This window comes from Ovis canadensis, chromosome 21 (assembly GCF_042477335.2).
Source record: "Ovis canadensis isolate MfBH-ARS-UI-01 breed Bighorn chromosome 21, ARS-UI_OviCan_v2, whole genome shotgun sequence".
Taxonomy (NCBI): domain Eukaryota; kingdom Metazoa; phylum Chordata; class Mammalia; order Artiodactyla; family Bovidae; genus Ovis; species Ovis canadensis.
The window spans coordinates 66,027,517-66,042,781 of NC_091265.1; the positions used below are offsets into that span (position 1 = coordinate 66,027,517).

Consider the following 15,265-nt stretch of genomic DNA (forward strand, 5'->3'; position numbering starts at 1 on the left):
CGGGGACGCAAGGACGAGGCCCCCAAACGCCACGTGGGTTATTAGCGCAGGCTGAGCCCCCAGCTCCTAACCCAGACCGGCAGGGCACCGGTATCCTGCTCAGAGTCGGCTCCACCCAGCTGGCCAGGTTTCTCTGGACCCTGGAGTCTGACTCTGGGCTCAGACCCAGTTTCTGGGACCCGACCCTGAGCCTCGAGGCTCTGTCCCGGGAAGGTGGGTGACAGCTGGGCATTCCTGGCCGTGGGCCTGATGGATGCCAGGAGGAGCCGAGCACAGGGTCTGGCGTTTGGCCGCTCCAAACGCTGGCTCTTACTCTGGCTGGCTCGGCCCTGCTCTGCACCAGCCCATGGGCTCCGGTGGATACGTCCTGCCTGGAGGACACCCAGTGTGAGCTCTCAGGAGCTGATCTGAGTCCAGCGCCTTCCCTTGGCCGCTCCGGTGAAGGCTCGTGGGATGACGCATCCTGGGCAGTGGGCTGGGGGTCGGGGGCAGGGTGGTTGGAGTTGGGAGAGGCGGCCTGGCTCCACCCAGTGACCAGAAGCAGACCCCTGTGGGCCTGGTGCCCTCTCCCACGCCCGAGGACCAGCTGGACTCGGGCAGGCCAGCCCGTCAGCCTTGCAGCCTGCCCAGCCCTGGGCAGCGCCTGGCCCAGGGAGCCCAGCAGGGAGACCAGGTTCCCAGGCCACACACAGGCTCACTGGCCCCTTAGGTCAGGCGCCATCTGAGACGGGTCTGGCCACCCCCAGGCCGGGCCCTTGGAAAGGGGTTGCTGGTGGATGGGTGGGGGAGAACTGAGCCCAGCTTCCCAGAAGTCCCATCGCCCTCTCACCTGTGGGCCTGGGCCTACCGAGCATGTGGTCAGGCAGGGCGGGATGTTGCTGTGGGACCCTGCCCCCTGGAAGACAGTTTTAGCAGCATCTTTAAAGCCAGCTGTTTGTGGGCTCCTGATCAGCCCCTACCAGGGCCAGGCCAGGGGCCAGAGGGGTGAGGGCTGAGCAGGGGAGGGGAGGGCCTGGACAGGAGAGGGGGCCTGACCAGGGAAAAGCCTGCAAACAAAGGCTCGGGCTCTCGAGAGAAGGGGCTTCAGAGAGGACCTGGCACAGGCAGGCCAGGACTCTGAGGAGGAGGGGCCCCTGGGAAGGAGCCAGGCTGGGAGGAGAGGGGGTCCTTGAGACGAGGTGGGTCGAGCCGGTCAGAGCAGAAGCGGCCTTCACGGGCGGAAGGGCTCAGAGCCTGTGGGGGGAACAAGGGCTCGGAGAGGCGGGCACAGGCTACCACCGGGCGGGCGACTGCATGGGGCAGGGGTGGAGGGAAGGCCGCTGCTCCTAGGGGCAGCCAGTTGGAGAGGAGGACCACCTCAGGAGGCCCCTGTGCAGCAAGGAGGGGGCCAGGGCTTTCCCATGGCAAGGGTGTGGTTGGGACGACCGCAGGGAGGGCAAGCCATGCCAGGCAAGTGTTAGAATGGCAGGGAGGTGGTGTAGATGAGGCTGGGGGCCCAGGAGGGGGCAGAGGGTGACAGAGTCCGCAGGCGGCTTGGGCAGGTGGGGGGCCTGAGCTCCAGGAGCACGAGTGTCACTGGGCCCGGGAAGGGACACCTGGCCCCAGGGGCAAAGAGACCTGTCAGGTGAGGGGTCACGGTCTCCAAGACTAGACTTCGTGAGGGAGCCACCTTACCTGGGCTCACGCAGGGGCTCCGGGCTTGGGGAGCTTGAGTTCAGATCTGGGGGAAAGTGGGGGCAGGAACTTGGAGGGGGTGGGCTCAGGAAGGACAGAGTCCCGGGCCCGGGGCAGGGGCAAGACTGGGCAGAGTGGGGGCTCGGGTGGGGGCCTGGCGAGGGGCACCCTGCTTGGGGAAGTGCTGCAGTTGGGGGCCCCAGGGCTGGGAGGGGCCCGAGACTCACAGGAACTAGGGCCCTGGTCGGGGCTTGGATAGGAGCCGGGTCCTGTGGGGACAGGCGCGCAGACAGCCTGGCTAGACATGAGCACTGACTTGGTGAGGTCAGGCTGGGGGCACCTGGGCTCTGTGGGCAGAGGGCTTGGGGAGGCCCAGACACCCACCAGGCCTGGGACTAGGTGGGTGGGGGCAAGGGCTGGGATGCAGAGAGAGCCCATGGAGCAGGAAACTCACCAGATGGGGCAGCCCAGAAGGGAAGGGTCCTGGGAACCCGGGCAGGGCGAGACAGGGGGAAGCACAGGAGGAAAGGGCTCTCCCCAGGGAGACAGGTGGGCCGGCTCAGCGAGGGGCTGGGGGCTCAGACAGAGGGAGGAGGCAGGGAGCGGGGTGGGGTCCGGGAGACGCAGGTGGGTGGTGCGGGCACCGGGTCTGGGCGCTGCGGGAGAGCCCATCCGTGCCCAGCTCTGCCCACCCGCGAGGGTCACCGCTTCTGGCCGGCGCCCGCAGCGCCCACCCCACCGGCGGGAGGAGGCGGGGAGGTGGCTGTGCCCGCCGCCGCCGCCGTGAGTCAGGCTTGGGCTGCAGCCGGCGGCTGGCCCTGGCGCTGCGGAGGGCGCGCAGGCGGCGGAGGAGCGGCGCTGCCAGCCCGCGCCCCTCCCCGCGCCGCCCCGCGCGCTCCCCGCGCCGAGGTCGGGCCGCCGGGACGCGGAGCGGCGGGACAGCCAGCCACCGGCGGGACGGCGGAAGGACGCGCGCAGCGAGCGCAGGGTCGGGCCCGGCCACCGAGGAGTCGCCAGTAGGTGAGCGCGCGTCTTCCCGGTGGCTGCCGCAGACCTGGGCCGGGCTGGGGTGCCGGGGCGGGGGGGGGGGGGGGGGCGGGCTCCGCGGGGCCCCGACTGCCGAACCCCCGGGGCGGCGCGGGGCGACGGCGCGTGGTCTGAGACGGCTCGTTTTGCAGAGTGTCGCTGTGCGTCTGCTCCTGGCACCCGGCGAGTGCGCGCGCTTGCGGTCCCAGCGCTGCTCCAGGCCGGGCCAGGGGGCAGGGGCGATGCGCGCGAGTTCGGAGCCCCCGCGGGCGGCGGGTTCATTCTTCCGCGACTGTGTCGGGGCCTGTGGCGCGGTGTGTGCGAGGGTCACAGTGTGGGCTTGTTTACCTGGCGGCCTCTCCGGGCGCACGGGGTGTGCTGGTGTCTGGAGAACCAGGCGGTGATGCTGGCGTTTGTGTCCCAAGCGTCAGCTTGTGCCATCGTGCAGGTGCCGGGCAGAGCTCCGCTCCGCCTGCCAAGCCTGGCAGAGGCCGTGTCATTGTGGGCGTGCGTGCCCTGTGTGTGCGCAGGGTCTGGGGCGCTGCTTGCTCTGATTACCGAAAGAGCCTGTCAGTCGGGGTGCTGGGGGGAGTGTGGGGGTGTTGCTGTTGTGTGTCAGTGGGTGAATGTTTGTGTGCATATGGGGAAGTGAGGGGAAGCCCCTGCTGTCCCTGCCAAGGCTGCTCGGAGGGCTCTGGCATGAGGGGCGGGGGCGGTGGGGAAGGCAGGTGGTAGCCGGCAACTGGCTGCCCCCGCGGGATTTCCGTGTCCCTGGAGCTGTTCATGAGACTGCAGGGGGGAGGCTGTAGGGGCCAAGGTGGGCCCATAGGGTGATCAGGACCCGGCTTATTCTTTGTCTCCCCCTCCCTGCAGGCCCAGGGCCCCGCCCAGTGCCCAGCCCCGCTGGGAGCCCCGGCCAGCACCACGGACGGCGCCCAGGAAGCCCGAGTCCCCCTGGACGGGGCCTTCTGGATCCCGAGGCCCCCAGCAGGTTCGCCCAAGGGCTGCTTCGCCTGCGTGTCCAAGCCCCCAGCTCTGCAGGCTCCGGCGGCCCCGGCCCCCGAGCCCTCGGCCTCGCCCCCCATGGCGCCCACCCTGTTCCCCATGGAGCCCAAGAGCAGCAAGACAGACAGCGTGCGGGCTGCCGGCGCCCCCCCGGCCTGCAAGCACCTGGCAGAGAAGAAGACCATGACGAACCCCACGGCCGTCATCGAGGTCTACCCGGACTCCACGGAGGTGAACGACTACTACCTGTGGTCCATCTTCAACTTCGTCTACCTCAACTTCTGCTGCCTGGGCTTCATCGCCCTGGCCTACTCCCTCAAGGTGAGCCGGGAGGACGGAGCAGGAGCCGGGGGCCGGGGAGCCGCGCGGTGGTGCTGACCGTCCGCCCATGGGTGCGGCAGGTCTAGCGGAGAGCCCCCCTCACAGAGAAGCCCGTGGGTACAGCAGGTCTAGCGGAGAGCCCCCCTCACAGAGAAGCCCGTGGGTGCAGCAGGTCTAGCGGAGAGCCTGGGGGACCTAGGGCAACGCAGAGGTCGGCTGGCTAGCTCGGGACAGCAGAAGGCCTACGCATCGCGTCCTGAGCTGGGGAACCTTCCAGGGTGTCCTGGAAGGGTTAGCGTCCTCGGGGCCAGGGTCTCTGCACGGCCAGTCTGGCCTCTGGGGTGGGGACCTCAGTGTCCTGTCCCCTGTGTAGAGACCTGGGAATTGGGCCTGGGTGCAGCTGCCCCTGGGCATTGGGATGGAGCCAGCGTGGAGGTGAAGAGAGCTTGGACTCCTTCCCCTGTCGACAGAAGAGGGCTGACATCACTGCTGGAGACCTTGTCTCAGCCCCGCGCAGGGAGCCTGATGCCAGGCAGGCACTCGAGGGGCCTGTGACAGACAGACGGGGCGCTGCCCCCACCACTGCTCTGCTCCCTCACATGCTTTCCCGTGACCCATCCTGGGGGGTGAGGCGGGGAGGCCGGGGCAGGGAGGCCTGACGCCGCACTCTGGGTGTGCACGACTCTCAGAAGGCCCTCCCTCGCTGCTGTGACGGGAGCTGCCAGAGCGGAGCAGACAGGATACCCCCATCCCTTGCTCCCCACTCTCGAGAGCGCAGTGGAGAAAAATGGACCAACATGGGGGAAGGGAGCTGTGGTTGACTCACACTTGGGGTCCGGAGATCCCTGTGGGTGTGTCAGGACCCAAGAGCCTGGGGCTGCTGGAGCCCAACCCGCAGAGGGGCGGAGGGAGACCCGGGCCTCCCCATCTCCTCCCACCTCCCCAGGGGCTGGGGTCTTGTCTCGCCAGGTCATCCCTTTTCCTGGGCCCAGATTTGAGTGTCCAGGGCCAGGCGCATTTCACTGATTGCAGCTGCCCAAGGCGGGGGTGGGGAGGGGGAACATGGAGGCGGGCAGGCTGGAGGCAGAGGAGGGGCTGGCACCCAGGGGGACGGAAGCTGGGACAGCTCTGCTTGCTGCTTTGAGCGTGGAGCACCCCCACCCGTCCCTGTCCCAGCGTCACACGGCCTGGCCACCTGGCCTTCCCGCCTTCTGACTCATCCTCAGGGCCTCCATCACCCCCGCTGCTCACGCGTTCATCTCCAGGCTAGTGTACCCAGCCCTGGGCTCTATCGGACAGGGACTGTGTTCAATGAGTGTGCATGCGTGTGGGCACGTGTGAGTGTGCACGAGGGCGTGAGTGTGTGTGCAAGAGTGTGTGCGTGCATATAGGTGTGAGCACGTATGTGTGTGCTTGAGATGTGCAGGCGTGAGAATGCATGTGTGTCTGTGTGGGGGTGTGAGTGTGCATGTGTGTGTGATTGTGTGTGTGGATGTGTGAGTGTATGAGTGTGTCCGTGCACATGTGCACGGCTGTGTGTGCGTGAGAATGCATGTGTGCTGCAGAGGCAACAAGGGAAGGGGGTCCCAGGGAATCCGGGGGAAGCCCCCCAGCCTCAGCTCTGCCTCCGGGGCCCTCCTGCCAGTCCCGCCAGAAGCCTGTGGACCTGGGCGTGGCGGTGAGGCTCCTGTGGGCGCCGACTGGCCCCGGGCAGGCCCATCTGCCGAGGGTTGTAGGTAGGTCACAGGTTTCTGAACTGAATGCAAGGCTCCGCGCTGGGGACGGGGGTGGGAGATGGTGCTTCTGAGAGGCAGTAGGAGCCCCTCTGTGCCTCCAGCCGGGCGCTCCCCGAGGTCCTCCCTGGGGGCTCTCGGGGCAGAGAGGCATGGGGCTTACTGGGCGATGGGTGGGGGAGGACACGGGCAGCCAGCAAGGCAAGCCGCCTCTGTCCCTGGCAGAGGGGAGGGCGGACCTGCTGGCCTGGGCTCCCACATCCGGGAGTTTGGCCATCTGTCCGTCCGGCTGCACGTCTCCTGGCCTGCTGCTCTGGACATTGTTTGCAGCCAGTCGTGGGCACTTGCAAGGGCACCTCACGGCCTTGGGGTCAGGAGGCCTTGGCTGGACTCCTGGATCCCTCTGGGCGCTGACCCTGCGTCACTGAGCCTGTCCCCTCCTCCCCTTACAGAGTACGGCCAAACAAAACAGCATTCCCTGGAGCGCCAGGGGCAGGACGGCCTGCCGTGTCCCCACAGCCCCATCTGTCCCCACGGCCCCCCTCAGGCGCAGTCAGGTCCGTCTGGGCAGGCGTGGCCACAGACGGGAGCCTGGGGGCATGGCCTGCGCTACGGGGCGTGGGTGGCCCAGAGGGCGCTCGCGATGACCCCCAGCCCCGCTTCTTGGTCGGGAGGAGTCCGGCCCCTCCTCCTGGCACTCCGGGCCCTGCACCACCCACTCTCAGCTTCGCTTTCGCCTATTCTCTTCTCCTTCCCACTTGCTCACCCCACACCTTCCGTAGCCTCCCATTAACTCCTCCATGCGCACCGTGTAACACACTTTCTTCAGCTCCTCCCCCAACCCCGCCATCCACGCTGTCCATCCACCAGCTCTGTCTGTCTGGTTGCCCACACACCTTCACGGATGCATGGTGTCTTTCCTTGACACCCTCATCTGGCAGTTTCCCTGAATCTGTGCATGGATTCCTCCGCCCATCTCGTACCTGTCGCCTTCGTCTGCCCCCCCCCTCCCTGACTCGCGTATTGCCACCATATCCATTCATTAAACTTCTCAGTCAGTCACCCGGTCATCCGTTCACTCAGACGCTTCAGCATCCTGTCACTCTCCACCCACTGGTCCCACGAGTAATAAATAATGGTCTAGTGCCTAGCAAGTGACAAGCAACACATGGTCCCTGTCTAGAAGGGCTTACATCCTGGTCAGGAGTCAGACAATAATAAAACTTACGCTTACGTGAGTCAGGTGGTAAAGTCAGCTATGAAGAGTAAATGCAGCGTCGCCAAGGACATATGGGCTGCTATTTTACATACAGTGGGCAAGGAAGGCCTCTTTGATGAGATGATATTTGAGTCTAAACCTGAATGAATTCACGCAGTAGCCATAAATGCATCTGGGAAAGCATATTTCAGGAAAATGGACTGGGTGTTACAAAAGCCCCGAGGCAAAACCAGGTTCAGGGCCCAGCGTAGCTGGCATGGGGTGAGTCTTGGAGCTGGGTCCAGAGAGGGGGTGTACGGGGCCAGACCATGTACATTGTGTCTGCCGCAGTATGATTTTGTTTTGCTTTGAGTGAAGTCTTTGATGAATTTCAAACAAAGAGTCAATATTATGTTGCTTGTATTTAAAAAAGATTGCCCTTGTTACTGGGGGAGATAACCCATAAGGACTTAAGATGTTGGGGAGCTGGGGGCCAGATCAAAGGCTATTGCCTCAGTCAACTCTTGGTTCAGAAGGTGGGAGCAGAGAGTGGGAGCAGGTCCCGTATTTTGAAGGTCAGTAGACTGTCCTGGTGGGTGGGGCACGAGGTGAGGGAAAAGAGAGAAGGGCCTAAGACCGCTGTTGTTGAGTTGCTCAGTCGGGTCCAACTCTCTGCGACCCCACGAGGCTCCCCTGTCCACGGGGTTTCCCAGGCAAGAATACTGGAGTGGGGTGCCATTTCCCTCTCCAGGGGATCTTCCCCACCCAGGGATGGAACCTGTGTGTCCTGCATTGCAAGCAGATTCTTTACTTCTGAGCTGCCCAGGAGCTCAAAGGATATTCATCTATTCTGTTGAGAGAACGGAGGCGCCGTTTGCACATGAGGAAGGAGGCCCTAAAAGGGACAGGTTTGCGAGGAAAAGACCCTCGCTCCCCTTGTCCACCCACCAACGCACGCACTCGTGTTTCCACCCTTTCAGCTCTTCACCCGTCCGTTTTCTCTCTACAAATTCACATGCTCATCTTCCTTCCTTCCAGAATTTCTCTTCCACGCTGCCAACCATCCCTAGATTCACTCATCCACTTACTTTTTAGATTCATGTTCCTTTTCTTTCCTCCTTTCCTCCCGCTGTTTATCCACCAGCCTCATCCATCACTCTGTTACTCTGTCCATCCACCCAGCTCGCCATCTAATCTTTTTTCTTCCCTGGATTCATCAGTTTCCCCCCTTACTCATTAATAGCAATAATAGTAACAAAAAGCCAGCAAATACCAATAACCACCAAACAGCCCCAGTTATTTATTGAGCTTATATATTCTAGGCCCCGTCCTAAACATGTCTCATTATTTAATTAAATGTAATATTTTATTTAAAGGTAGCAAAACCCTATCGGAGAAGGCAATGGCACCCCACTCCAGTACTCTTGCCTGGAAAATCCCATGGACGGAGGAGCCTGGTGGGCTGCAGTCCATGGGGTTGCTAAGAGTCGGACACGAGTGAGCGACTTGACTTTCATTTTTCACTTTCATGCATTGGAAAAGGAAATGGCAACCCACTCCAGTGTTCTTGCCTGGAGAGTACCAGAGATGGGGCATCCTCGTGGGCTGTGCACAGAATCTATGCACAGAGTTGGACACGACTGAAGTGACTTAGCAGCAGCAGCAAAACCCTATGAGACTGGTGCAGCTAACTGCAGATGAGGAAACGGGGGGCACGGAGGCGCCAAGTAAATTCCTTGAGGTCACCATCAAGTTCCTTTCTTGGACCCTTTGACTTGTTACACTCTTCTTTCTATAGTCCTCGCCCTTTTTTTAAAATTAATTTATTTTTAATTGAAGGATAATTGATTTACAGACTTCAAATGGCAACCCACTCCAGTGCTCTTGCCTGGAAAAGCCCATGGACGGAGGAACGTGGTAAGCTACAGTCCATGGGGTCGCAAAGAGTCAGACACGACTGAGCGACTTCACTTCATCACGAATCAGCCATAGGTATACACACAGCCCCTCCCTTCTGAACCTCCCTCCCGTCTCCCTCCCATCCCACCCCTCTAGGTGGATACAGAGCCCCTGTTTGAGTTTCCTGAGCCAGACAGCGAATTCCCGTTGGCTATCTAGTTTACATATGGTAATGTAAGTTTCCGTGTTACTCTCTCCGTACATCTCACCCTCTCCTCCCCTCTCCCCATGTCCATAAGTCTGTTCTCTCTGTCTGTTTCTCCACTTCTGCCCTGACAATACATTCTTCAGTACCGTTTTTCTAGATTCCGTATACATGCGTTAGAATACGGTATTTCCCTTTCTCTTTCTGACTCACTTCACTCTGTATAATAGGCTCTAGGTTCATCCGCCTCTTCAGAACTGACTCGGACGTGGTCCTTTTTATGGCTGAGTAATATTCCGTAGTGTGTATGTCCCCATCTTTATCCGTCCACCTGTCGACGGACATCTAGGTTGCTTCCCTGTTCTGGCTCCTGTAAGTAGCGCTGCAGTGAACAGTGGGATGTGTGTGTTTTTTTCAGTTTTGATTCCCGCAGGGTATACGCCTAGGAGTGGGATGACTGGGTCATGTGGTGGTTTCATTCCTGTTTTTTTAAGGAATCTCCGTACCGTCTTCCACAGTGGCTGTATCAGTTTCCATTCCCACCAACAGTGCCAGAGCGTTCCCTTTTCTCCAGACCCTCTCCAGCATTTATTGTTTGTAGACTTTTTGATGAGGGCCATGCTGACCGGTGGGAGGTGATGTCTCATGGTGGTTTTGATTTGCATTTCTCTGATAATGAGCGATGTTGAGCATCTTTTCGTGGGTTTGTTAGCCGTCTGTATGCCTTCTTTGGAGGAGTGTCTGTTCAGGTCTTTCCCCACTTTCTGATGGGGTGGTTTGTTTTCCTGCCATTGAGTTGTATGAGCCGCTTGTGTATTTTGGAAAGTAACCCTTTGTCGGTTGTTTCATTTGCTGTTATTTTCTCCCCTTCTGAGGGTTGTCTTTCCACCTTGCTTTTGGTTTCCCTTCGCTGTGCAAAAAGCTTTGAAGTTTAATCAGGTCCCACCTGTTTGCTTTTGCTTTTATTTATTTCTTTTTTTAAAGCATGTTTGGGCCGTGCTCTGTGGCGTGCGGGATCCTAGTTCCTGGACCAGGGACTGAACCCGAGCCCCTGCGCTGGCAGCACAGAGCCTAAACCACCGGAGCAGGGAGGCCCCAGCTGGTGATCACGCCCTGCCTGTTCACTCACTCACCTCCTCCGCTCTAGTTCACTGCGCTTTCTACCCTCATTCACTCACGCAACTGCGCAGCCTTCCTTTCCGCTCTTCTCCACCCTTTCTCTCTACCTAGCCACCCCTCCTATCAGTACAGCCAATCACTCATCCATCAGAGCTTGGACTCGTCAGTCCTCCTCTCTCGACTCTCTCCCCCTCGTGACCTTGGATCCGCCCACGCGCCGGCCCGGCCAGTCGTCTGCCAGCCGTCAGCACATTTCCGTCTCTCCCTTTCGTTTACTCGCGCTCCCTCTTCAGTTCCGATATCCGCCTGCTCACCCTCCCATTTTCTCATTTCCTTGCTCTAGTTGACTTACCCAATTACCCATCCATCAGTCTGTTCACTCGCCAAAGGGCTTCCCGCTCTTTCCCTTATCCAGCCAACATCACCCAGCGACCTCTCTGCCCCCATGCCACGCGTCCGTTTATCCATTCCGTTCCTCCGTGCTGATTCCGCCTCCGTCCAGCCCCTTCCGCCCACCGCCACCCTTCCCTTCTCTCCGCCTTTCTTCTGCCCTGTTGTTTGGGTGGTGGTTACTCTGGGTCTTCATAGCAGAGCACAGGCCCCTCTAGTTGCAGCACGGGCTTAGTTGCCCCTCGGCACGTGGGATCTCAATTCCCCAGCCAGGGATCAAACCCAAGTTCCCTGCGTTGGAAGGCAGATTCTTAACCACTGGACTGCCAACGTCCTGTCCCTTCTGCTCTTCTCGCCTGCTCGTCTCAGCCTCCCCTCCTCGTCTCAGCCTCCCCTCCTCGTCTCAGCCTCCCCTCCTCACTGCCTCTTGCTTCCCGGATCTCCTAACGGGGTGCTCCCAGGCGTGGTCCTCGGTCCTCCTCGTCCCGTCATCGGCGTTCAGTCCCTTGGTGTTCCCGTCCAGTCTCAGAGCTTTAAGTAGCATCTTTATGGTGATGCCCCTCCAATTTGTATCTCTGCCCTAGACCTCACCCCTGAACTAGGCTCTACAAAACCTACCTGCTCAAAATATCTGGCTCTATGTCTAGAAGACATTTATAGCTTCACGTGAAGAGTCAGACTACTGGATCACTCACAAACGTCCTCCTCCTGGAGTGTCCTACACCCCCCTTATTTCAGTAGATCAAAAAGCCTTGCAATCATCTCAAATCCCTTTCTTTTTTTATCACACTGCACATCTGATCCCAGTAAATACTGTCAGCTGTGTCTCCAAAATAGATCCAGAAGACGGTCAGTTCTTACCACCTTCAGGTCTATTGGCCTGACACGACCCACCCTGACCACTCACCTGGGCTGTTAAGGGAGCCTCTTTTCTGCTTTTCTCCAGCCTCTGCCCCTGCAGTCTGTTCTCCACACAGCATCCAGGATTATCAGAGTGAAAACGCCAGAGCCTGCCATTTTTCTGCCAAAAAGTGCCTGTGAAGCCCCACACAGATTGCTCCTTGGCAGTCTCCTCTCTGATTTTAAGCCCCCCGCCACCCTCGCCTGTGGGTTCTGCCCTCCGCACACTGGCCTCTGGTTATCCCTCTGACCTCAGCACATCTACACCTGGGAGCTTTGTCTTTAGACACCTGTTTTCCCTGCAGGTGAGCATATGGCCACGTCTCCACACTCTCCTGGGCTTTGCCCAGACGTCCCTGCTCCGTGGGTTCTTTCTGAGTGTCCACAGGAAGTCCATCCACCCCTCCACACCCCCACCTTCCTGCTCATCCATGTCTCCTGTGTTAGCTCGCCAACCCTCCTCCACCCTCCAGGCATCCAGACATCAGTGCCATCTATCGGCCAGCCCAGGCCCTGCCTTTTGTCCATATGCCCACCCACCCATCTATCCACCCACCCATCCTTCCATCCACCCATCCATCCTTCCATCCACCCATCCATTTATCCACCCATCTACCCACCCATCCTTCCATCTATTCACCCATCCATCTATCCATCCTTCCATCTATCCCCCCATCCACCCAACCGCCCATCCATCCACCCACCCATCCATCCACCCACCCACCCATCCATCCACCCACTCATCCATCCATCCATCCACCCACCCACCCATCCATCCACCCACCCACCCATCCACCCACTCATCCATCCAACCACCCATCTATCCACCCACCCATCCACTTATCCACCCATCCACCCACTCATCCTTCCATCCATCCATCCATCCACCCACCCACCCATCCTTCCATCTATTCACCCATCCATCTATCCATTCTTCCATCTATCCCCCCATTCACCCAACCGCCCATCTATCCACCCACCCATCCATCCACCCACCCACCCATCCATCCACCCACCCACCCATCCACCCACTCATCCATCCACCCATCCATCTATCCACCCACCCACCCATCCACCCACCCATCTGCTGGTGCAAAGACTTTCTCTTCCTGCCTCTCCTGTCTCTCTCCGTGCTCCCTTTCTTCCTCCTCCCAGCCTCTGCTTGCAGTGTGCTCAGACCTGCCCCTCCCTGGGCTCTGTGCAAGGAGAAGGTGGGAGGAAAGGGGACCCCTAACACCCGGCCTGGATGAGGCCAGGGGCGCCTCCCCAGGGACGCTTCTTCCCAGCCAGAGGGTCTTGGAAGCAGGCCCACGGCTGCCCACTGGCTCCCCAGGGCTTCCTGGACCCCAGGCCACCCCTGTCACTTGGGCGCGTGTGTGGCTGTGCTGGGTCTCTGCTGCATCACGCGGGCTTTCTAGCTCCAGTGCGGGGCCTTCTCTTATTGTGGTGCGTGAGCTGAGTTGCCCCATGGCATGTGGTCTTAGTTTCGTGACCAGAGATCGAACCCACGTCCCCTGCGTTGGAAGGCAGATTCTCTGGCCCACCAGGGAGGCCCCCCGTTCACTTTAATATCCCGTCTCGGAGACCGGGGGCTGCCCCTTGCCACAGTGTGTGTGCTCAGGGAATCCCAGTTAGCTTTAAACGAGGTGGAGCCAGTCAGGTTAGCAGACACTTGTGATGCCCCATCGCCCAGTCACAGAACTTCCTCTGAGGCCGGCTTCCTCTTTCATTTATTTTCCCAGGGCTGTTGGCATATAGCCGACCTGTGACAGTGAATACGCTTCAGATTACTTGATGATCGGACACGTGTGTAGCGTGAAGTGATTTCTACAGCGGGGTTAGTTAGCACTCTATCACCTCTCATAATTACCGGATGGTTTTTTTTTTTTTTTTGGCAGTAAGAACACTGAATTTTTACCCTCTTAGCAACTTTCAAGTACATAAAACAGCATTAACAATCCGTGCTATTTTAAATAGTTCTATGTCTTTAATATTTATTTTATTTACCTGTTTATTTGGCTGTGCTGGGTCTTCGTTGCAGCGTGTGAACTCTTGGTTGTGGGATCTCGCTCCCTGATGAGGGATCCAGGCTGGGCCTCTGCATTGGGAGTGCAGAGCCCTAGCTGCTGAGCCGCCAGGGAAGGCCCCTAAATAGTTTTAGATTTACAGAAAAGTTGCCAGAAAGGAGATACAAAAACCCCTGCATGCCCTTCCCCCAGACCCCCAGCAGTTACCAGCTCACCACACTGAGCGTCCCTTCTGTGTGTGTGCTCACTCACCCAGGCACGTCCGACTCTTTGCGACCCCATGGACCGTAGCCCTCCAGGGGTTTGGTCCTCCTCTGTTCATGGGGTTCTCCAGGCAAGGATACTAGGTGGATGCCACGCCCTCCTCCAGGGGGTCTTTCCTACCCAGGGATTGAGCCACGTCTCTTGATGTCTCCTGCACTGGTGGGCACATTCTTCACCACTGGTGCCACCTGTCAAATACAGGTTATTTGTCTCACAAACTGAGAGTAAGTTTCAGATCTGATGCCCCTAAGCCTCCCCCACCCCTCCCCCAAAGTCCAGTGCAGGTTTCCACCCAGAAAGGACATCCTCGGGCAGTAGCCCCCGCGGCGCTCAGGAATCGGGAACTGGCCCGGGCTCAGGGCTACCCTCACCTGGGACGTCCTCGGGCAGTAGCCCCCGTGGCGGTCAGGAACCAGGAACTGGCCCGGGCTCAGGGCTACCCTCGCCTGGGCCCTCTGCCTTCAGGCCCTCCCGCCGGGCCCGTGTGTCCACTCTCAGCCCTGACTGCTGGTCTTACTGCTGCTTCTGGCTTCAGGTCCGGGACAAGAAGCTCCTCAATGACCTGAACGGGGCGGTGGAGGACGCCAAGACGGCACGGCTGTTCAACATCACAAGCTCCGCGCTGGCCGCCTCCTGCATCATCCTGGTCTTCATCTTCCTGCGGTACCCGCTTACCGACTACTGAGGCCCCAGCGGGCACGCCGGCGGGACACGCAGCCCTGAGACACGGCCAGGGCAGAGCCGGGCGTCCGCCCTTGGCGCCCCCCCGCCCCGAAGCTGTGAGCCAGGCCGTGGGGCCGTCGGAAGCTTCGTCTGTCAAGGGGGCAGCGAGCTTCGTGCTGGCCCGGCCTCCCCGCCTCTTGGCCCCCCGCCCGTTTCTGGGGCCCCTGGGTTTCCTTCTGTGCTGCTGCACCCCGGCTGTGAGTGGCTGCCCCCCCTCCCCGCCTGTGCCCCCGCCCGGGCTCCCGGGGCCCCTCAGACCTGACACCCTGCAAGAAGGGCTCGTATGGGGGCTTCCCAGGGTGGGGCAGGGGCCTGCCAGCATCTGGGGACTCACTCCCCCCACGAACCCACCCCCTCCAAGCTGTGACCCTGCTCTGAGCTCTTGTATCTGTGAACCTCCAATAAAATACTCGCCCAGCTGTGCCCCGTCTCCTGGCCACCCCCCGCCCCCGCCCCCAGGCAGGTGGGATTCAGAGGCTTTGGGAACCCCATTCAGGCACTGCCTGGGGGTCCCGAGTGCCGCACCCAGCTGACTTTTCCAGGGAGCGTCCACCCCATAACCCCGGGGGTCTTCGGCCTGCTCTGCAGGATGGGACTGAGGGGGCTTTTGGTGGCTGCCTCCTTGGAGAGGAAGGAAGGGGGCGGGCATGGCTGCCCGCCTGGCGGAGAATGAGATCTGGCAAAGCCCACCAGCAGGAGGGAGCACGGACGGTGACTGCCACGCCCAGTCCCTCTCGGGCACCGGGAGCCGCGCACGAGGCCTCCAGGCGGGCCTGGCGCG

The 15,265-nt window shown here is 60.4% G+C and overlaps 1 protein-coding gene across 4 annotated transcripts; it reads left to right on the forward strand.

Annotated features, from left to right (window-relative positions):
• Positions 1–1,841: 1,841 nt before the first annotated feature.
• Positions 1,842–14,903, forward strand: IFITM10 (interferon induced transmembrane protein 10). Of its 4 annotated transcripts, XM_069565820.1 has the most exons (5): positions 1,842–2,694; positions 3,574–4,026; positions 8,813–8,874; positions 9,013–9,085; positions 14,297–14,903. In XM_069565820.1, the coding sequence occupies exons 2-5, from the start codon at positions 3,784–3,786 to the stop codon at positions 14,444–14,446; spliced, it is 528 nt and encodes a 175-aa protein (XP_069421921.1). In that variant the 5' UTR covers positions 1,842–2,694; positions 3,574–3,783; the 3' UTR covers positions 14,447–14,903. The 4 variants fall into 4 exon arrangements, 3 of the variants coding, with proteins under 3 accessions (XP_069421921.1, XP_069421923.1, XP_069421922.1); XM_069565822.1 differs by lacking the exons at positions 8,813–8,874; positions 9,013–9,085 and having other exon boundaries at positions 14,297–14,335; positions 14,539–14,903; XM_069565821.1 differs by lacking the exons at positions 8,813–8,874; positions 9,013–9,085.
• Positions 14,904–15,265: the final 362 nt, after the last annotated feature.